The sequence below is a fragment of the Simochromis diagramma genome, unplaced genomic scaffold (genome assembly GCF_900408965.1).
Source record: "Simochromis diagramma unplaced genomic scaffold, fSimDia1.1 OVJJ01000596.1, whole genome shotgun sequence".
NCBI classification, from domain to species: Eukaryota; Metazoa; Chordata; class Actinopteri; order Cichliformes; family Cichlidae; genus Simochromis; species Simochromis diagramma.
The window spans coordinates 11,589,459-11,612,270 of NW_024387245.1; the positions used below are offsets into that span (position 1 = coordinate 11,589,459).

General features: G+C 39.8%; 1 protein-coding gene across 1 annotated transcript in view; it reads right to left on the reverse strand.

Annotated features, from left to right (window-relative positions):
* The window catches only part of LOC120713989 (WD repeat-containing protein 70), a 45,469-nt gene that overhangs the window by 3,668 nt on the left and 18,989 nt on the right, over positions 1–22,812 (reverse strand). Inside the window, exons 11-16 of the mRNA XM_039999966.1 lie at positions 12,866–12,965; positions 12,334–12,418; positions 12,088–12,226; positions 4,454–4,554; positions 4,179–4,258; positions 841–957 (exon numbers count right to left, since the gene is read on the reverse strand). Coding sequence (XP_039855900.1) covers positions 841–957; positions 4,179–4,258; positions 4,454–4,554; positions 12,088–12,226; positions 12,334–12,418; positions 12,866–12,965 — 622 coding nt within the window. The remainder of the gene's footprint in view (positions 1–840; positions 958–4,178; positions 4,259–4,453; positions 4,555–12,087; positions 12,227–12,333; positions 12,419–12,865; positions 12,966–22,812) is intronic.

Sequence of the window (22,812 nt, forward strand, 5' to 3'; positions counted from 1 at the left end):
TTTGTTTCATTTATTTTACACACACACATACATACACATACACACGCATATATATATATTTTTAAATTTATTTATTTTTCTATTTGTTATCTTTAAGCAAAGTTTGTGTTTACTATTTATAAGCCTCTATAAGAGTTAAACGACTCAGATACTATTTGGTATATATTGAAAAACAATTATTTCCTTGAATCCAAAACATTTGATTGGCCTCATGTGCAGTTTAAGGTAGACCTGTTGTGATTGGCCTAAACTTCCAAATGGCTTAAACATGTCTTTTGAACTTAAAAAAAAATCCCCACTGTGGAACCATTACATTGTTGCAAAGACATTGTGCTGAGGGATTAAGTGAAAAAACAGTGGTAGTGAAGAGATGGTGAGCCAGCTGGATACTGTGATACAGGAAACACTGTCTGGCCCTTTGCCATATTGAAACATGGCTCACAACGGTACCTATTATTATTTTTAGGTGTAGTATTTTGTAGAAGTGTGTTAAAAGGCGTCTTTAAAAAATATGAGGCAAGAGTAAATCTCTGAGAGACTGTTACAGCTCGACATCAGCTGGATTGCATAATACCGAGCATATCAACAATTACGGGTTTGCACATCTGCCTTGCACCAAATCTTGTAGGTGTCCAGTTACGAACATGACTCACATCCAAAACAAAAACAGCAGCCAAACCTGATTAATCTAATCTTGTTTAACATCACTTTTCATATCACCTTTGGTCCTTTCGTTTTCTTCTTGTTCACTTAACTTTTTGGTTTTTGCATTACTAATTTTAAAAACAGACAACAACAACAAAAAAAAAAGAAAAAAAGAAGAAGAAAAGAGCATGTTACCTGGTCCAGACACCGGAGGCTCGGGTTTGTGGGATTTCTTTGGATCAAGTCTGTCCTTCTCCAGCTGTTTGCGTGTACTGCGCTGTCGGGCCTCTCTGAACATGGGTAAGGCATGAGCTGGAGACGCACAGAGTAAACAAGGACAATCAGTTGCTTAGGTAACTAAGACCAACACAACACTGCCACACAAATAAGCAGTCAAGGCACCGAGGAAATTGTCCTTAAAAAGTACAGACAGAAATAGAAAAAGAAAGAAAATGAACACATTTCACGATTTCACCTACTGCACTGTTGGCATTAGATACACAGCGTACATGCAAAAACAGGCACTTGTACACAAATTATTTCCTTAGATCTAAAATCTACTTTATCGCCAAACCAGCATATCAGCTGTTCTCTGAGCCAGGATGCATCACGTTCCTCAAAAATAATGTTGAATATACAGGTTTTTCATGTCGCCTATATTAACTGATAAAACAATCACCAGAGTTTGTCAAATATCTTCACAGATCTGGAGAACACAGTGTGCAAATATGTCACTAGCTGCATTTAAATACATTTTTGGATAGATTTGTGGGGGTTTTTTGGTGAACAAATAGACTTAGAAGGACACCAGGTGCACAGATGGTGACCACATGTTCAACTTTACTGACTTACACGCTTGATTTTTGAGCTAAATACAAATGTCTGACATCATTAGTCATGTACAAGTCCATATAGAGGCTTCACAAATCTCAAGCAATGAGCTAGATGACTGCATTGTGCAACAAAACAACCTCCTATTCCAAAAAGTACTCAGGCTATAATTGTTTATTTTATTTGGTTTGGTGCGCTTCCTTCTGAAATTGAACATTATCTACAAGGACGACCCTCAAGAATTTTGACCACTTATATTTCTTAAACAAGGCCCCAGGTGACCCCCAGCAGCGTCCCACCTATTGTGTTCTTCTTCTGCTGTAATGCACACCAGCATATTCAATACAAGTTTCAATTCAGACAATCACTCTACTGCTTTTCACACCTTTGTGCACACCATCACAACAAGGGCCTCCAGTACTTAAACTCATGAGTGCATGAGTGAACTGGTGCCCTCAAAAGTGTGTGGTGTGTGTGTGTGTGTGTCTGTGTGTGTGTGTGTGTGAGTGTGAACAAGCCAGTTTGTGTTAGAAAGTGTGTATGCTGCTCTTATCCTCAGGGGTTACAAGGTGACACTCTAGTAAAGAGTTAGATAAAGTGATTTTCCATTCGGGAGTCCCATCAGTGTTAATTCTTCTGCGCCATGCTACATTAAGCAAAAAGGTTACTGTTAACAGATTCCCTCGCTTTTCTCAATGGGCCATCACTTGCTTCCTGTGCCTTCTAATTTTCCAATGCCAGGGCATCAAGTGCGTCACTCACCACTTTTGGCAGTCAAATGCCTGTCTACTTCACACCCTGTTGGCATGGCAATGAAATCACATGATGCATTTGAAAAGGTAGCCCAAACAATAAATGGCATTTGAATGGGGTCCTAGAAGCCAATCAGCGGCGCCGAGTCGGCAGCTGTCACAGTCCTCTAGGTCTATGACTTCAGTCTGGGGCCACAGGAGTGAGAGGCACGCACCCAACAGATGACAACCTCGTGTGTTGGTGATATGACAGCATGACAGGTAGTGTTTGTGTGTGTGGTTAGACCAGCAGCGGATCACGCCAGCGGGGGTGGGAGAGGAGGTTGTCCCTAGCGTGATCCTGCATAACAGAAGACCACATGGCCATCGCGTGGCACAGTGCCCCTCCGGCTTTATATTCAATACTCCACACCCAACTCCATCTGCTAATGAACACCCTGAACACTCACTAATTCCTCACAAAGCCTCCACCCGTCATGAGATAAAGCGTGTCTGAATATTTGTGTATGCGTGTGTGTCTGAGAGAGAGACAGAAAGAGAAGCCAGAGCGGATGTAGGATGTAAACCAGGACTGGCATTTTAGTTCTCTCTGTCTGAAAAGAAACATGCTCTGCTTGTCACGTCACATTTCGAAGATGGTTGGCATTGTTTTGGTGATACTTCTTTTGTCCTGTTTAAATCCCACTGCCTTACTGTATGAAGCAGATTAGCAGATCGTCTGTGACTTGAGGTTGACATGATAAAAGCGGTATAAACTCACTGGCCACTTCGCTACTTACATCTCCTCAACTGCTCATTAACGCAAATATCCAATCAGCTGAGTATTTCAGAAACTACTGATCTACTATATTTTTTCACACTACGATTTCTAGGGTTTACAGATAATGGTCTGAAAAAAAGAAAAAAAAATTGAGTGAGCTCCAGTTCTCTGGGTGAAAATGCTTTGTTGATGTCAGAGGTGGAAGAGACTGATCAGACCACTTCAAGCTGATAGGAAGGAAACAATAACCCCAATAAGCACTTCTTACAACCAAGGTATACAGAAGAGCATCCCTGAACACACAATCGAGCCTTGAAGCAATACAAGACCACAGTGTGAGCTCTGCCAGCTAGGAAACCGAGGCCACAATGCACAAAGGCTCATCACAATTAGACAACAGAGTATTGGAGAAATGTTGCTGGTCTGATGAGTCTTAATTTATGCTCTGAAATTCAGATAGCCGACTTAGAATTTGATTTAACCAACAAGAAAGCATGGATCCATCCTGCCAGGTATCAAAGGCTCAGGCTGGTGGTGGTACAATGGTAAGGGGGATATTACCTTGGAAAATTTTAGGTCCCTTAGTCACGATTGTGCATCGTTTAAATGCAACACCCTACCTCAGTATTTTTGCTGACTATGTCGATCCTTTTATGACCACAGTGTACCCATCATCTGCTGGCTGTTTCCAGGTGGATAACACAGCGTGTCACAAACCTCAAATCAGCTCAGATTGTTTCTTGAACATCTGAGTTCACTGCACTCAAATGGCCTCCACAGTCTTCATATCTCAATTCAACAGAGCACCTTTAGAATGTGATGCAACGGGAGATTCACATCGTCCACGTGCAGCCGATAAATCTGCAGCCACTGTGCGATGCTGCCATGCCAATATGGACCAACATCTCTGAGAAATGCTTCCAACACCTTGTTGAATATATGTCACGAAGAATTCAACTCAGTACCCACCCAGTACTTAATAAAGTGGCCGATGAACATTTATGATTTGCATTAAAAAGGTGAGTGGACAAGCCCATCCAAGGTGCACCCTGGATGGGATAGACTCCAGCCTAACTATGACCCAGAATTAGACAAGCAGAAGCACATGGATGGATGGTGAAAATTAATAACACACACATTATTATTATTTGGAAAATGTGTTTTCTACACTTGTGTGTAGAGAAACTTACGTGTGATGATGTAGTCTTGTGTAAGAGCCTCCGCATGTTTCTCTTTGCGCTTACTCTTCACTACGCACAGCTTAGCCCCCCTGGAAAGAGTTATACATGGTGCTATTTAAAAAGATTTCATAGAATAAGTTTATGATCCTGTGCGCTCCAGATTTATGGTTAGAAATATCAGAATTACTTGTTATTTAAATAAGTCTCATCTGAGAATTTCACAACATACTTCAGATAAGGCAAAAGTGAGAGATTTATCTGTAAAAGGTCTAAACCGAACATACCTGTGACTTTTAACGGGGTCATAATACACCTTAACCAGCCCATTTCCAGTTCCCACCATTATCTGGTTAAGTTTGGGGTGCCACAGGCAGCGGACAACACTCTGAAATACAAGCAAAAAAGGACAAAAACAAAATAAGTCACTTAAGCACTTTTCTACAGTAACCCAAGGCTGTATGTGTGAGGAGGTTATACTTTCAAACAGAGGTCTGCATCAGTTTAGGTGCCAGATTTACAGGCACATTTTTGCTCCTCAGCCAACAAAGGTAACAATCCTATTTTATTGTCCTGAGTATTGTGAGTGTGTGTAACCCAGGTTGGTTGTGATGCAGAGGGGATCAGTCCCAGCGTGCTCTGCTGCTCTAGTTGACTATATTTGGTTGTTGGGATGAGGCCTGGATCCCTCAGTCTGTGTGTGACAGATGGCCCAGTGCCAATACGCAAATGTGACCACATTTATCCAGAGGTTTGGTTGTGTGTGTGTGTCTGAGAGAGAGAAAGAAAAATACAGACAAAACAGGGGCAGAGTAAGAAATGTAGTCATAATGACGAAGACTCTGTTCATTCTGTGATATGCAAGTTACAGCAGAGAACTCGAAACCCCCTGCAGTTGTCTCTGCTTTCTTTGCACACGTTATTAGATCATCACAGCCTTCAGTGGTTAATTCTGGGCTATTGTTAACACACACTTTATCTGTGGATAAGCTTGTGGTCTGTATGTCCTGTAGTTGTACAGACATTTGGTACGTCTTTATATGGAACAGAGAAGGCAATCTGATGGGGTCTGGGACAGAAGCGTTGGATGGGGGTAGGTAGGACTATGACTGGGATGTCCTGGGATTCTGTGAGAGTGAAAGCTGCTTAACGCCCAGCTGTTCAGCTTCCCACCAGGATACCAGAGGAAGGCGTCTCAATAGCACACATGTGATCATCCATACACAAGCACGTACATGCACACAAAAGAACAGACAGGGGACTACTTGTACATAAACGTACATAGAGGAAAACACGCCTAGCTCTTTGATATGAAAACTATAAAGAGTCTACAAGTGTTCTATAAACCAAGATATTCTTTCACAGCATGAAAGAATAAAATTGCTTGACGCTGACCCATTTTCCGAACACACAATTAAGACTATCTATGCTTTCGGTAAATTAAAATCACACAACCAGGCTTCGTTTTACTCACGCCTCATACATATTTGCACCATCAAGCCAGTAGCTCAGTGGTGTGTCACTCATGAGACAGACGAGGGTTAATCTGCTCAACCAGATGAGCCAGCTGTAATTAATTGGAGGATCTAGAAAAATGCTAGAAACAGAACGTGCCGAACACACGCCTCGCATACTCTTTTCATACAATGGGACATGCATAATTTGAGTTAATAATTCCAATACAAATGCATGTGCAATACATACACTGGCTCATTCACCTAGTCTCACACACACTCATCCAGCACTGAAACTATTTGGTCTGGGATAGATGCGTGTCCCAACACATACCAGCGTGCATGAATTATAATTTCACAAACTGTGGATTTGTTTCAGTTTAAATGTGTAATTAATTGGCCTATCAAAGTTGCTAAAGCAACAAAAGACAGTCATGCAGAGAAATGCAGACATTCACTTCACAGGTCCTGTCAAAGCACGCACTCAGAAAAGCCAATGCAACAGGATGAGTGACAAAGAGGCCAGAACAGCTACCTAGTCAAGTTAAAAAAAAACAACAACAACCAAGCAAAATATGCTTGTTGATACCTCTGAAAATAACTGTGTTAACAGTGGAGCAAATCTAACATAAAAACCTGAGCAGCCTAAAACAACCTAGGTCAGCGGAGCCAATCCCAGCTGCACCCACCGAAAAACCCACAGCCAAGCACAGCTCAGTCCAGTCCAGACTGCTTTCCAGATATTCAGAGAAGCATGTTTATACTCCAGGAACCCCTGTTTACACTTCATGTCCACAAAATTACATCACATTATGAGAGAGGAAACTTTAATCAGTCAGTTCTTCAGTAACATGCTTCTACGTTCCATCAGATTAAAATAACGAAGACTGACTATGGATAAACATAACAACAGCCACTTGGCCAATATATATGCCGATTATGAAATAAGGCACTAATGAGACATAACAGTCAGTTGTAGTTCTTGTTTGGCTGCTGGTGAGTGGATCCAAATGTGCACTGCTTCTGAAAGACTGAGTTATAATGGTTAAATGAACGCAGCAGAGGGAAAAAAGAGAGAAGAATGCTAGTTTAAGCAACTCCGCTACACAGTAAGAGGGCTACTCTCCAAGAAGTCTACAAATAGCACAAACTACCTGACTGGAACTCTATGCTGACTTCCAAGGTACGCTTGGTAAGAGAAAACACAGGACACAGGTAAGTGTCAAAAGTCCCCTTTAAAGGTATGGTAAAGAGAACCGCTGACTTTCAGTGAGCTGTAAAAGAAGAACAGCTCACTTCAGAGGTTTTGTTTTTGTAGCTAAAGGAAAGAAGAAAATTAAATGTTGGTATCTGCACTTTAAACACTGTACAGTTATTCAGCGCTGGAGGTTTGGAGATGCATTTATGCATCTCACTTTAAAAGGTGCTCGATTTCCAGAAATGAAGCACCGATCAAGCAGAATTCAAAGCAGCATTTAACGTCTAATTCTTGCTATATTAGACTTTGCAACAAAATTTAAAGTTTCTACCAAAATCTCTAATTTTTTCCAATCTTTACCCAAATATGCTAGACTATTCCTCACATTATCTTTTAGGAGCTCAGTCATTTAGAAGAGGTGTAAGGCAGAGCAGCCAATACTCCACACTGAATAAAGCCAGGAGAGATTGGTTTGGGCATCTGGGTATGTTCTGGGTATGCTGAAGAGATTTCATCTTTCTGCTAGCTTGGAAACACCTCAATGTCACCATTAAAGTTGCTAGAGTCTCCCCAGCCACGTTGCCTAGGGAGACTGAGGTCTATATTATCTATGCTTATGGCTCACTCACACTAAAGCAGAGATAAGACAGCAACCTTCTTTAGATTAGAGGGCAAAAAAAATCTGTGTTTGCCCAGAGTTTGATGTTGCAGCATCTTCAGTCTTTGGGTGACCACTTTCGACTGCAAGGTGAATGCACAGGACACCTGATAGGAGGCAACCTGTCTCCAAGCAAATGCAGTCCAACTTGGACTGGCGGCACTCACTTTCAGACAAACTGGTGAAGATCTGCATAACTTGTAAACACAGAGCGCCAGAACATTGCAGCCTTGGGTAGTCTGCGTTGATGAGCTCAACAACTCTGTGATGAGTCTCTTTCCAATAAGGGACTAAAATCAACTGGTTGTATTCTGGTCATATTCCTATATAAAAACGTTACCGGGTGCCTATGTCATTCTGCAATAACTCTGGACTTTGAATGCAAATAGCCAGTGTAAATTTCAGTTTAATGTGAATGTAGACGACAGAGTTGCAGCAGACATATTTGCGATTTTCACGAAGTTGTCACAGACAGCACACGGATACAATAATTTTGGCTGTGCCACAGTGACCAAGCACTGTTTTTACTAGTTGGATGGCAGCATTAGACTGTTGCGTCCAGCTAAGTTGCAGGAAATGGATGGATGGAAGCATAACCAATCATCATCATTGTGTTTACAATCTCAGGTATCATTGGAAAGTGGACTATTGGCCTTGGTGGAGGTCTGCACTTTGCCATTGTGATTCTGCTTGTGGAGTATCAATAATATATGGCCAATACCGCGTGAATAACGTGAATTAAATTTGTGATTTGAGTGACGTATCAAAACATGATTAATATTATTTACTACACAGCAACAGTAGAGACATAACAGAAGAAAAAAGTTCCATACAGCAAACGTCCTCAGATGGATTTTCCCACAGCAGGAAATGTCATTATATAAAGTATTTATGGTGCACATATGTAGTTGGGATCAAATGTGCATATATAGATAAAATGACAATCGGCACACAGAAGTATGCACACACACACAGATTTACAGAAAGTGCATAAGAGCTGCAGGGTTCAGCCTCCATTTGAAATGCAGCCAAAGCTTGATGCTTTTTTAGTAAACAGGATCTCACCTGGTTTCTGACCCATCTGATGGACTAAGATAAGCTTAAGCGTGTCTGAAATATTTACCAAACAAGCCTGAAACAGCCTCTGCTCCTGAGCGCACCCCAGAATCCAGGTCTGGGGTTATGTAGACTGTTTAGTTAGAAATGATTGGTGGCCCTTCCTTTCACTCGCCTGCTTGGTACGCCACTTTATAAAGACTGCACTTAAATTCTGGAGCCATCCGAGAGCTGACGGCTGATGTAAACATAGTAAATAGCACATTCATCAGGTTCACCGAGTGCATGCTGGAGATAACTGATCTGCTGCACAAAACTAAATTCACACATCAAAATTACTTTAGAAAATCGAATTAACGTACTGATACGAGCAGGTGTGGGTGACCGATTTATACTTGAACTGCTGTGTTGTTGGTCAGCGGGTGGGGTGAAGAAGTTTATCAACTCAACACAAGAAAAAAAATGGTCTAAGCTAGACAGTCTATTAATCATTCCTCCTGCAACCAACCACGCTTTTAAATCATGTTTTAGAAGAAGTTATGATTCTTAAACACAAACATGTCTTTGTTTCTTACTTTATTTCTGTGTCCCTGTGGGCCAACAAACTGAGGGGTTTTAGGACATATAAAAGCAAATAAATCAGGTTGAGACAGAATCCATATCAGGATTAAGTTCCTTTTGGAGGGAAAAGACATCAGTCAAAGTAGTCAGACCCAAAGTAGACAACAGGATTGCTGGTTTTTGTTCATTCAAGGTTTTTGTCTGTGTGGTAGAAATTTAACTCACATTTGTGGAGACAGTGACAGACTTTTTTCAATGATAAGCACCCACGAGCCCGTGCCGTGACTTCTGTTACAAAGCCATGCCATGTTTCTAATGTGACATCCATTGAAATCTACTCAAACCATCCCACAGAAAAATTCTTTACTTGTAAAAACAGAGCCCCTTTTAACTGAATGCTGTTTTGCTGTTCTAGCATTACACAACTTTCATTCTTATTTTGTTTTATTTAAGACTTTTTTGAAACATGCAGCTGGTATAAAAATAAAAAGTGTAATAAAATTTGGCAACTATTTGATATGTTGCCATTATCTGGTTTAAAAATAGGGCTTTGGTGGATTGTATCATTGCATTCTGTTTTCATTTACATTTCACAGTGTGTCCAAACTATTTTGCAAATGGGGTTGTAAATTTTGGGAGTTTAGTACAATTAACACAAATAAAAGCACTGCCAAGACGACTTGCAGCCTGCATCATTCCTTAATCTAAAATCTTTTTTTCTGTGGCATTAGGCTGGATTTTGTGGGAAATCTACTGGATTTCTGTACGGCTCACAGTGTGAAAAGACAGGAAGAGGTATTTTGCCATCCTTTAAGTGAAACTGAGCTGACACTTCCAGAGGTTCTTCGAATGGCAGATGGTGGAGCAAGTGAAAGGCCAATGGAAAAATCACTTCCAAATGTTTACCCTCTTCAGTAAAGGGAAAGAGAAGACAAACGTCCACAGAGTGATGCAAAGGAGGAGGAGGCTGTTAAGTTCTGCACAGACTCTTTGACCCAAAGAATCGGAGGTCTTTTGTTTTAATGCTACCCATAGTTAAAGTGAGAGCAAATGTTATAACCACAAGTGTGTAAGTGTTTGTGAGGCTTTTCAAATACTTAAATAAAAGACACAACTTTAACTGCTTTGTCTAAATGACTGAGAACTACACATAAAATATGTGGATTATGGTGTTTGCAGATTAATAATGCCACCGTTTCTGAATGACAGCATTATCATTACACTCAGAGGTCAAGTGTACTCAGTGGCGTCAGTGTTTAGTCCTGTCAGGTTTGTGGAGTGTCGTCTTCTAACTGTCACCAATCAGAAGCCCTAGCTATTTAGAGAGCAGAAGACTTTTAAAAAAGCAAGACCACTCACGCAGAGAAGAAATGTGGCTTTGAATTTCATAAACAATAACGAAAAACTTGGTAGGTATCTTGGTACGTACACTTCATGGTATTGGTGTGTCAATCAATTGACAGTGAGGGGGTACCACGATGTTAAAACAAGCTGTTCTTCTTTTTTGGCAACATTGTAACCAACAGAGAAATCAGAGAATTCATTTTGTGTCGACAACATGGGCAATATGACAAAAGTTACCAAGTGTATGGACACCTGAAAGCTTAGATTTAAACTCAGTCATTTTATTTAAGACAGCTAAATTGCAATTATAAAACAGGAATGAATAATGTTTAATTTCAGGTTTAATTAAAAAACTGACCATTTTTCCACTCCCCTCAGTTAGTGCAGCTGAGCAGTGGGGTGTGCACTTAGTGTGAATGCTGTGCCAAGTTTTGCAAGATAACAGCAGCTGGCTGGCAGGGTTGGAGGACACACACACACACACACACACACACACACACACACACACACACACACACACACACACACACACACACACACACACACACACACAGTCTTTTCTCTTTCCCCTCTCGTTCTTGTTCATTCAATGGCCTATGTGGAAGGAGCATGCCTCAGCCGAGGAAACTGAGTTAGAAAGCATTAGTTTCAGCCAGGACTCAATGTTATGTCTATAGATAGACACAATTAAATCTCTGAAAAGGGTTTGAAGATTGAGAGAAAGAGGCGGAGGAGCAGGAAGCAGCAAAAAAGTGCTTTCTACTGTAGAAAGCACCTCTGCAAATCATTTCAGCACCTATGGCTGGTTGCCCACACCAAATGGATTTCTGAGAAAGCGGGATTAGTGTAAAAGTACAGAGCATGCTCATGTGTCTGACAGAGTACTCTGTATGTGGGAATGGGACGTGCGGATTGTGTTTTTAGATAATTAAATTTCAAATATAACTCAAAGGCAGTGCGCATAAAAGTGTCAATAGCTGTCCTGCCAATAGGTTTGTGGGAATATTGCAGTAAGGAAAGGTCACATTGCCCCACTTTTACCTTTAACTTGCCTTTATTCTCCTTCAAAACTCAGCTCATAGAGCTCCGATTTTTTTTTCTTACCTCAATGATGCTATATTATACTTTGTTTACAGTTGAATTCTGCTCACACACAGTGATTTACAGAGGAAAATGTCTAGTCACTGCCAGACAACTGTGCTACTTATTAGATAGAGAAAAAGAAAAAACCAAACCCACATTTCTTTATCTGCAGAAAGTCATTCTTTAGCTCAAATGATAATTTAAGGCAGTTTTGTAGAGTTGTTTATTGAGTTTAGCTCAAATTCTGCAACGCACATTTCAAGCTGAAATCATAAAAAAGCAGTGGAATGCATTGGGCTAAACAGATCTTTAAATGAGTCCTTAGACTACTGCTGTTGTGTTTTCAAAACATTTTAAATGCTTCAGTTTTGCTTGAGCGCAAACCACTTATGTTGAGAAGGAATGACTGTCATATTGATTTCATTATGTGTCATTGTGTATTCATCATCTTTTCCACTGCTCGTTATGTGTTCAAGGTCACCGTTTTGTTTGTAACTAACATATCATATCAACGAGCTGGAAAACATCTTGTTGCTGTGGTTGTTGGGGATTTGAGGCAGAACTTACTGCGTTGGTGACATCTATTTCGTAGACCCTCTGAAACGAAATGCGGTCAAAGAAAACCAGCTTCCCATTTCCTTCATCTTTCTTCACCGACGTCCCCGTCACCAGAAGCTTGTCATCTGGGCTAAAACAGCAGTCGGTCCTAACAGGGAAAGTTACAGACATGCATTATTGGGTAACAATGCATATGTAAGCACTTACAGAAACAAACAGGCAGATTATAATTAAGATGACAGTTAAGACTCTCACATGGAAAAGTAGTTGGTCAGACCACTAACTCCATTCACTGGCTTCCTGAAGTTGCGTATATCCCACATCTTGAGAGTGTCATCGCCTAGGGGGGGGGAAAAATAACAGTTGGGGACAAAAGGCAAACTGTAAATTGTGAGTCACCACAGACAAAACTTTCCTGAAGGTTATTTACTTTACTATAGTGCAGCGCATCCTCCTTAACATAGAACAAGGCTGTATGAGTTATTTTTCATTTACATTACAGAATAATGTGAAGCGGAGGTCTCTTATGCAGAGTTATTCCAGTTTACCTTTGTGCTAGACATCCAGATTACATACCAAGCTAAGTCTGCAGGGTGTTGCTGTTAATGATCCATGCTTATTTGTATACTCAGACTGAAAAGCCACTGCTTCCCAACAGTGATCTTTGACCTTAAAACAGCTTGGGTACTGATGACCAGAACTTCAAATTGTGGCTGTTAAGCTTGGCAGATAAGGGTAAGGCTTTTTTTAAAAACTTTATTTAATGTTCTGGGTTTTTTTTTTTTACCTCCACGTGAAGCAAGCATCGTGCCATCATAAGAAAAGCTGAGGCACGAGGTGTCCGATCCTGGGGTGTGGGCTTGCCGACAGTGGAACTTTGTATGAACCTAGAAAGACGGAAAAAGAGAAAGTGACGCATTAGCGACATCACTTTCTACAAGCCATGGTGCAGGTTTATGGTTTCATAATGATGTATATTACAACTGCATGATACAGATCCTATCTAAAGATCCCAGTTCGCTTCTGTTTGTTTTGCAAGTGACACAAATAGAAAGAACTGGACAAAAATGTTAAACATGTTAATATTTATCACATAAACATCACAGACAAAGCAACAGCTAGAAAAAAAATGCGATAAGTCTTGATAAGTAGTTTTTCCATAAACACAACGTTTTTTCAGTCAATATTAATCATCAGTGTTAAAAAGAGTTATTACAACCTCTTGATAAACCACTGCATGGAACTGCCACTGCTCTGCTTCAGTAGCAAGACATTTTAGTCTTGCTGTAGTAACAAAAAGACCTTTTCATTCCCTGTGTTTTCCAAACAACACACGGTTCCCATTTGCACTATGAGCACCAAATTATATATTTAACTATAAAGCCCTCTTAGAGCCTATGAAATACCAACAAGACACCACACTCTCCACTCTTTTCAGCAAGACCACAGACATTTATCTTGGCAAGTTTTTAAGTCCCTGCCTGACAGATGGTATTTTGATTTTTTCCTACCTGAAATGGTATTCTAATACTCTTACTGCACACAGTTTAGTAGCCTGCAACAGGCGAAAGACACACTATCACTGCCAGGGGTCACTCTTTGGTATATTAGCCATCTTTGAATGAGTGGTTTGCCACAATCGTCACCCAGTAACAACAACTAGCAATGCACAATATCAACAATTCCACTTCTCGACAACATGTGCAACAAGCATAGATGACAGTAGTAGCTAGTGGAGTGGACAAGATTATTTTTCATACTCTTCAAAGTGTGGCTATTAAGTATTAATTTAATAATATATGTTCTGTTCAATTTTTAATTATTATTATTTGAGGAAATAATTTGGCACAGAAATTGTGAAATATTAATGGGCTCTGGTGCCAATAATATATGGATTTTCACAAGGTTCTGTTTCTGAGCCCTTAATTTCTACTTACACGTTGATGCTTTGCCATAATATTTTTTTAAAAATCCTTATCATTTTAAGAAGCTTATGTTCAGTAAGAGAGATCTATGTTGAGTTTGGTTCCAGTATTCCTGGGTGCTCGGGCTAATCAACTGTTTATAATCTAAACAGTTGATTAGCTGATTGATTATATCAATCTCAGCTCTGCAGTCATCACTTTGGCCCAATCATTTTCTTGCCTGCCTTCTGCGAGCCAATCAGACTCTGTTACATGTGCTTTAAATGCCATTGCGCTTATGTCATTCTGCCCTTTGTGCATCCTGCCTCAACTCCACCTCATCCTAGTCAGTAAGAGACTGGGATGATCAGCCTGCTTCATCTCTGCCACCGCCAGTGATTACACACTGCCATGAAATGCTCATGACACACAGTTATAGTTTCAAGGAAAACAAGGTCTACATATGCACAGCTGATTCCAGTAACTGGTTGGCATAAGACTCTAAGCATTTAAAATGAAAAAGTTTATTATCATAGTTCTAACTTAGGTGTAATTACCCTCGATTTTACCCATTATCATTAAATACCTCAGTGCTGACTAGCATAATAACTGTTATTCAGTCATAATTTTCCATTGGGTAAGAAGCCGGGTACACCCTGGACAGGTTGTCAATCTGTCACACACAGACAGGCAACCAATCACACCCATGTTCACACCTGCGGTCAGTTTAGACTCATCAATTAACCTAATCCCATGTATGTCTTTGGACTGTGGGAGAAAACCCACAGAGACATAAAGAGATCCACACGGGAAAGTCCACTTCAGACTGGAGTCAAACCCAGGACCTTCTTGCTGTGAGGCAACAGGGATACCCACTGCCTCCTGTCATATAATTTTCCAGTTTAAGACAGAAAAATGTCAATCATTTTTATTTGGCAGGAATTTAGAAACTTTACTTTATGCTCAAATGTAAAGATTTCTTTTGTCCCGTGTGAATGTAAACTGAATACTTTTTTTGGGTTTGATTTTTGTTTTTACTGAATCAGCATATTAGTTGACTTTTGAAAATAACTGTTATTTTGCTAAATGGGTATGTGCAATTCTAAAACAGAGCTGGTACAGTTACATCCCAACAGGCTACAGGGCAAAAGCAGCTGCAATGAAAACATAGGGGTAAATTGCACATCGCAAATTACAACCTTGAGGCAGCGTTTTCACTAAATTGTGAGTAAAGTTCTGCCCTTGTGAACATTTCCTTGGGATGTTGCTATATACAGAATGAGAACGTGATCCTACTCATCTTGGCTGTGATGACGAGCATGTATCAGTGAAAGCTAAGAAGGCTAAATGGCATTTCATTCGAGGTCATGGTATAGAGGTGAGAAAAGACAGAGTGAATGGACTTATCTTTGTAGTCTGCAGGGTAAAGACAGATAATAAGATTTAAACGATTATTCCTGACGATTCCCAGCCAATTCAAACGTCTACCCTGTATAAATAGTGGTTCCCAACACGCCTGTACCATTTCTTGCACTTCCTGAGTGCAAAAAGAGCAAGAGATTAACAGAATTGTAGATTTTCGTCTAGAGATGTTTTTTTTCCATTGCTGATTCATCTAATAATTTTCCAAATCAATCAACTAGGCAATCCAAGAGCTCATGGGGATATCCAGAATGCTTGCCCCTAGTAACCATCCCTTCTCTCTGCTTCCTCCCGTTTACTTCCCAGCGCCTTTTACCTGAGAACAGTCAGATTTCAAAGATCGATCATTAATAGGCGCTGATGAAGCAACAGTCTGGGAAGTAGGCTTGCTAACACTCAAACAAACATAACCTTGGTTTATATAGCTCCACTTTCATTAATCCCAAACGGAATGCAAATAAATCAGTGGAAAGAGAATTGCAGCAACGCAGGCTTTAGACCAAAAAAAAGAGACGGATAAGGAATTTGAAGCACACAGTGTGGAAGACAGATAAGGCAGAAATATAGAGAAAAGCTGGCAAAAACTGCAGGAGAGAGTAGAGCGTGAGGTGAATGAGTGATGTGCCCTGGCGATAACAGAAGGAAACGAGGCCATACTTCACTTCCAAAGTAAGTGGAGGGAAGTTATTAACTTGCACGAGACAGATAACACTGTTACCTTGGACTGTAGATAACGTGGATTACACTTCTTCAGTCCTCGGCCATTTAGTCTCTGTAGTCTCTCCTGGAATAATTTTCTGCTCCCCATCATCATTTTACTCATAGATTGCCTCTGACTTATTTCCATTTTTCTCCACAATTATCTTACAAATATCTGCCTATTCATTTTTTACTGCACCAAAATTGACTTGGTGGAAAGTGCGAAGCCAAGAGGTCAATTTAATACAGAAACTGGATTCTTTTTAATCTTATGCAAGCTATTTCAGTGCTAATAAGTAGCAGATAAAACATAACCTATAATATCCGTAGCCCTTGGAAGACCCCATTTTAATCCTGCAATCACTTGCAATGACCATTGTGACTACTGAGCTTTGCAAATGGGCAATAGGGGCGTATCCAAACATGCATTCATGTAACTCTGCACCCATTCTATGCATGGTAACCACCAACTGGGTGGAGTCAGGACACTGTGAACAGGAGGCTTTTGCTCATGAACCATTTTCTTGTAATTATCTTGTCTTAGCATGTTGCTCAGTTGCACACCATGAAATTAGCCAGCGGAGCAGATATGAACTGAGGCTCCTTTTAGGGGTTTGCAGGAAAATGTGCATAAGTGGTGCAGTCTCAGGGTGAGAACAAATGACATCAAACATGTAAATATTACAACATAAATATTCAGCGAGGGGAAGGTGATGAAATCTTCTTTACATAACTCCACGAAAGAACTGCACAGATGTGCTTTTTTCCCATCTGAATCAACCTGTTCCGTGACCTCAAAATGCACAGCCACAGTTTTCGTCAGCTCGACTAATAAGAAAAGTTATGAGTACTTGTTCAACCTGTGATGAATCACTCCGCGATGTGGTTTTTCTTCTTCTTTTCATCTGACATCTTTCTTTCAAAGATGAACACCATCTGCTGTAAGCACATGCTGTGTTTTGACCCCTTTCATGTCCTTTTGTTACATTATACTTTTGTCTGTGTGTTTTCTTTGAACTGAAAATACGTTTCAGCACTTCCTTTTGTCATCCAAACAAACAACCAGACAGCAGATAGGAAAACCCTTGCCTGAATCTGGAGTAAATTATCAAAAAATGAAAAGGAAAAAACTGAGAAAAAGATGCTAAATGGGTATAAATATAAGACAGAGGGTTTTTTTTTCATAAATAGTTTATACAGAAACTGGGGGAAAGCAGCACCTTTAATACGTAGTTTGTGGTTGTTCTAGATGCATACTGCAAACATACACCCCCGTCAGCTATTTCTAGATCATATACTGCTGTTGTGAAAGCTTGAGTATTTATTTACTGTCCTGATGTTGGCTGGCATTAGCAGATGCCATTGCGTTTGCTTCCTGTGCTAATCTACACAGCCGGCCTGTGAAACCAGATTCTCGTACACTGTTTGAAACTTCACTCGCGCCTTGTGACATCCTCTGTAAGCTGTAGCCTCTTCTCCAGCCAGCAGGCACGAAGCTAAATGATTAAGATTTTTTTCAGAAAGCTAATGTGCGTATTTTTATAAACAGCATCCAGTAAATTATGAAAGTCTTCCATATATGCATGCACGTATGCGCGCACACATTCGGCAGCACGAGCTGATACATAGCTGAAGGAACACAGCATTGGGTTTCATCCTGAGCAGACTATGATAACAATCTACCGCAGCGCCAACTGTTCCAAATCACGCTATCAGGGCATTACATAAATACTGCAGGGCTCTTTATCTCAGCTCCTTTCATACTTTTACAACAGCACACCTGAAAGACTTGATGAACAGTGTTCAGTTAGTTTCACATCTCATTCTGACCTCTGTTACTCCCTGAGGATCGAGTGGCCAAACCACAGTCCTAACAGCTGCTCTGATCTTTCATGGAAATCAACAAGTGGTGGTGGCGAAGAGGTTCTAGATAATCCAAATGTTCGCTATGGTAAAGTAACTGTATTCCTCTATGTCTCAGTTACAAAAGGCTATAGATGGCAGGAATATTTTGCACATGCTTCTCTTTTCTTCCAAGTCCTGTTCAAGGTCAAAAAAGGACACAACAATGAAAGCGTTGGCATTGCTTTCCTGTAAAACACTTCTCTAACATCTTTTAGTGGACCTAGACTGTATGTATAAGACGGAGATAGTCTTGATGTTTTGAAAACTTACGTGATGAGCAACGGGTGGATCTGACAGTAATCTAAAAGCGAGTGACACTAGAGTCATAAATTCAGAGAACAAAATAAGCTATAGGCTTCTCTATAATGGGGATTTCTTTTTTTCAATTAGAAGAGTTGCCTCCTGCTGGGTATTAGAAAGAATGCAGGTTTAAGGCGCTACCACAGTGGTTTCACTTTTCAGACATGTCTAATCGTCGATACAGCGCCTATGAGAGGTCCCATATACAGCATAGTCAGACAGAGAATCAAAGTGTGTGGCAATGAGAAAAACAATGAGCAAGTCAAAATGACGGGACTAAGATATGACTAAGATGTCATAAATGTTTATGATTATGATGTCTCTAGAGTGCTTGGTGGATTTATTCATTTTTAGATGCTCTCACGTGTTGTCAAATCCTAGATCATTTAGAAACATGAGTTGACTTTAAGAGGTTCTGATCGCCTTTCCTAATTTATCTTTGAGCACCCACTGGATTTACTACTTTACAGTGAAAATACTATGTTCTGAAGGTGCGTTAATCGAACTTCTAGATGACCCTGCACTGAGAGGTTCATGGCAGTAAGCTATTCAGTGGCATTTTAATAGCTTCCCTTGTAATCAATGCTAATTTCGTTGACCAATAATTTTCATCACAGTTTTATTAATGACAATTTTTTTTCCTGGTGAAAGCAAGACGATAACTAAACAAAAGCTAATGCACAAGTTAAAAAAAGCTGATGAAAGGTGTTAACACTTTCATCAACGAGCAAAAACGAGAGGCATGCTGGAGAGACGAGATCCAATCGAAACTAATTAAATTGTGTAGAAAGGTGGGACATATTTGGAAGCGATCCAATCAGAAGTGATGTCCTTCTATGGTAAGGTTAGATGAGCACATTTAATCTGTCCCCAGGAAACGGTACAACTATTTACTGTACTCCCTGTTTCTAATGAAAACTCAACAAAATGTTAACGCTTTGGAGGAAGGGTGGACATATGGACACATTTCACACGAAGCAGGTCTCACAGGTAAAAAAAAAAATGTTTACACTCTATATTTTGGTCAACTGAATCAACTTTAGATTTAGTCTACTGTAATCATATGGCATTTAGCCTAATAAAATGAAAAATGTTCAGATGCTTAAATTATGAATAAAACTAAATGGCATTTTAGTAAAAAAACAAACTATGACTAAAACAACCTCAAAATCTGTTGTCAAGAGTAATGCTGCTTGTAAATATATTAACTTCCCAAACAAAAACCTGATCTATGCTATGAATTTTTAAAGGTCTTTTCCTAGTTTGAGGATCTCATCAGTATATTTGATGTCTCTGGCAAGACAAAAACCTTGACTTACTAATCATTAAGTAAGTCAATGTTCTCACACATTAGGGGTGGGGGAAAAAATCGATACTGTGTAGTATCGTGATATTTTGTTTGCTAATAATGTATCGATACAGGGACAGCAGAAATCGATATTTTGTTACAAAAAAAGGTTTTTGTGGACTGGAACTTCAGAGCATGTTGATCCTTTTTCTGAGCAAGAATCCTGACATTCCTTCACTGTCCAAATGTGTTTAACTTTTTTTTGGCAGCAATAAACATGACAGTTTACTTATTTTAATTTAAGACATGTTTTATTTTAATTACGTTTAAAACTTTTTTATTTAATGTAAAATCATATTTTGTTTTAATTTACTTTCAAATTCTACAGTTGCTGAAGGGGCTGCATAGTTTTCATAAATTTCATAGTTCAAAATAGCTATAATTGTACCAGATGGTTGCATTCAGTTAAGTTGGACTAGACTGTAATACAAACCGTTCAGTTTGTCAACAATAAAACTGACTGAAATGAGAGAAAGACTGAGTGCGAGACTTTGATATTAGATAAAATGAATATTGATAAAGTTTACCTTTATGTACAGAATCTGAATATCGCAAAATATTTTTAAAAATTGCAATAATATCGTATCGTGCGTTAAGTATTGTGATAATATCGTATCGTGGGATGTGTGGTGATTCCCACCTCTATCACACATGTAATAATGAAGTCAATAATGAACTACCTCTGAATATCTTTCTTTTCAATTAATATCTCTATTTCAGATCAAGTGGAAAACTAATTTCAGCTATGTTCAACTCCTACGCTTACCAAACCGAAATCCGCTTCTAGACAGAAAAAGCAGTGTTATAAGAGTGATTAATGGAATGAAAGTGAGTCTGGACTCTTAATTACTTTTATATCAAGAGCAATATAAGATCAAAGTAAGACACAGCAGGACCAGCTTAACACTTACTGATTGCTCTTATTCAAAAGCTTGAAAGTGTGGCAGATTTTTTTTCTTTTTGCTTGCATATCTGATTCACCACCTAACCGTAATACTCTGCACTGTGTAGTTTTTCAAAACCACCTCTTTTGGGGTCCCACTTTGAAGTCTGGAAACATGTAAGTTCACCTATGACGCCATAACATTCCTCAGGTCTCTGTGGTAATGTTTTGGAGCAAAAAACCTGGACCATCAATGCACCCAGTATCACAAAGTGCACATTACCTGGCAACCATTTAAATGCAGTCTTGCAATCCTGGCACCGACCCCTTTGGTCAGGGAATGAACATGCAATCACCCTCTGTGGCAGTCCACCGAACGAGACCTACTTGACTCCCATCACAGGATCAATCAACTCATGTCAGGGTTCAAGAGCGCGATGTGTCACTCTCAATAGCTTCTCTTCAGACTGAGCCATAGATCAAGGTCATGTATGAGATTGATCATGATTGATCTGCCTGCATATTCTTGCCATGAGTAATAGTGGCAATACAACAGCAGATAGGCCTCATTTAAAAGCGGGGGGAGGGAGCAGCAATAAAAGCATCGGGAGGTCAACTCCTTTTTAGGCTTGTGGCTAAATTCGAGTCAGCAGCACAGGTTGCTGATTAGGGCAGAGGGCACCAACTAAATTCTTGAGCCATTCAGAGAGGACAGGCTCCAGTGGTCAGGAAACAGCCATGACTATTGTAAGCTGCTATGGGACGCAGGGTAAATATTTAGCTTGGAGAAGGAGGGGTAATAAATTTTGAGAGCTTTAACCCAATTGCAAAAAGCATGCTGCTGTGAGCAGCACAGGGGTGGGATGATGGGTGACTGGAGCAGAGAAGGGAGTCTATATAAAGTGGGGTTCATAGAAGCAAAGACTTACAATAGGAAAGCCGTTAGAGCCACACAAAAAAAAAAATCATACAAACTACACTGTATTTGATTATGAAGCCGGTTGTTGGATTAATTAACATGACGACTACTTCCCATTTCCCTAATCTGGATAAGCCTTTATGCCCAATGAGTCTGTTCCAACTCACTCACTACAGCTTACTATTACTATTTCTGTTCTCACACAAAATAACAAAAGCATTCACCCCTGACCACAGATAGAGCTGAACAGATGAAAGGATATGAAGTGGAACAAAAGAATTAGAGAACAAATGTACTGAAAAATAACTTATTATTCTTCAGATAGTTAAAATTAGACTTATACCGACAAATAGTCAAAAACTGTCCTTAAACTGGCTTCTATTAAGCAGTGTATATGTTTAATAGAAGCATAATGAATAATCCTTATTCAATTTTATGTTCAATCCTAAAATCTACGTTTTCAGCGTTTAAGGAATCTCTGATGACAAAATATCAGCCTATAATCTCCCAGAATGCAATGATGCCTGCTAAATTGATTGCTCTAGGTCCACTAAACTCTTTTTCCCTTTCTCATCTTTCCATCCATTCATGGAAGTAAATGTTTTGTGTGACTAATGAGAAGAACAATAAACTGTCAGATATGCCTTGTCGCCAATAAACAGGAAACAGCAGCATTTGGAGCCCAGGCACTGACATCACATCACTGCGACAGTCATGAAGGAGAAAAGATGAAGCAAATTAGTAAGAAGACATTGAAGAATGTGTTACGGAGTAAGAATCAGTGAAAAAAAACTTTCGAGTCACCCAAAAGATCTGATGGACGTCATGCTTTCTCAACCCTGAATGGAAGTCATTTTTATCAACAGTGTTGATTTGTCAAATAACTCAAATGAAAAGAGCCAAATAAGTGAGTGCACTGCTTGCCAGAAGCCAAGATCAACTATTACCTCAACGATGTGAATCTTGAGGAAAGGAATGTACACTTTGATCACTTAATTGCCTAATTACCTAATTAAATGGAAAATGTGCAGGGGGAAATTGTGATTGGGCCTCCCAGCAACTTTCATGTAACTCACCTCAATCATTAACCATCAGTTAATTCTGTTACGTAAGTAGCTCTTTCAAGCCATGCTAGGGGAGAGGCTCTAGGGGGGTCATAACATGTGCTGGCTTTCCCCCCAGTATCAACATCAGATCAAATATTTGATCACATAAATACTTCAGACTGGGCTACTTCCAGTTTAGACAAAAGCATTTGAAATTCTTTGGGCTTAGCGATTTGCCGACCTCTGACCTCTCTGGCCTGTGACCTGAGTCTCATGACTCTGTACTTGAGCCCATAAGAAAACAGACA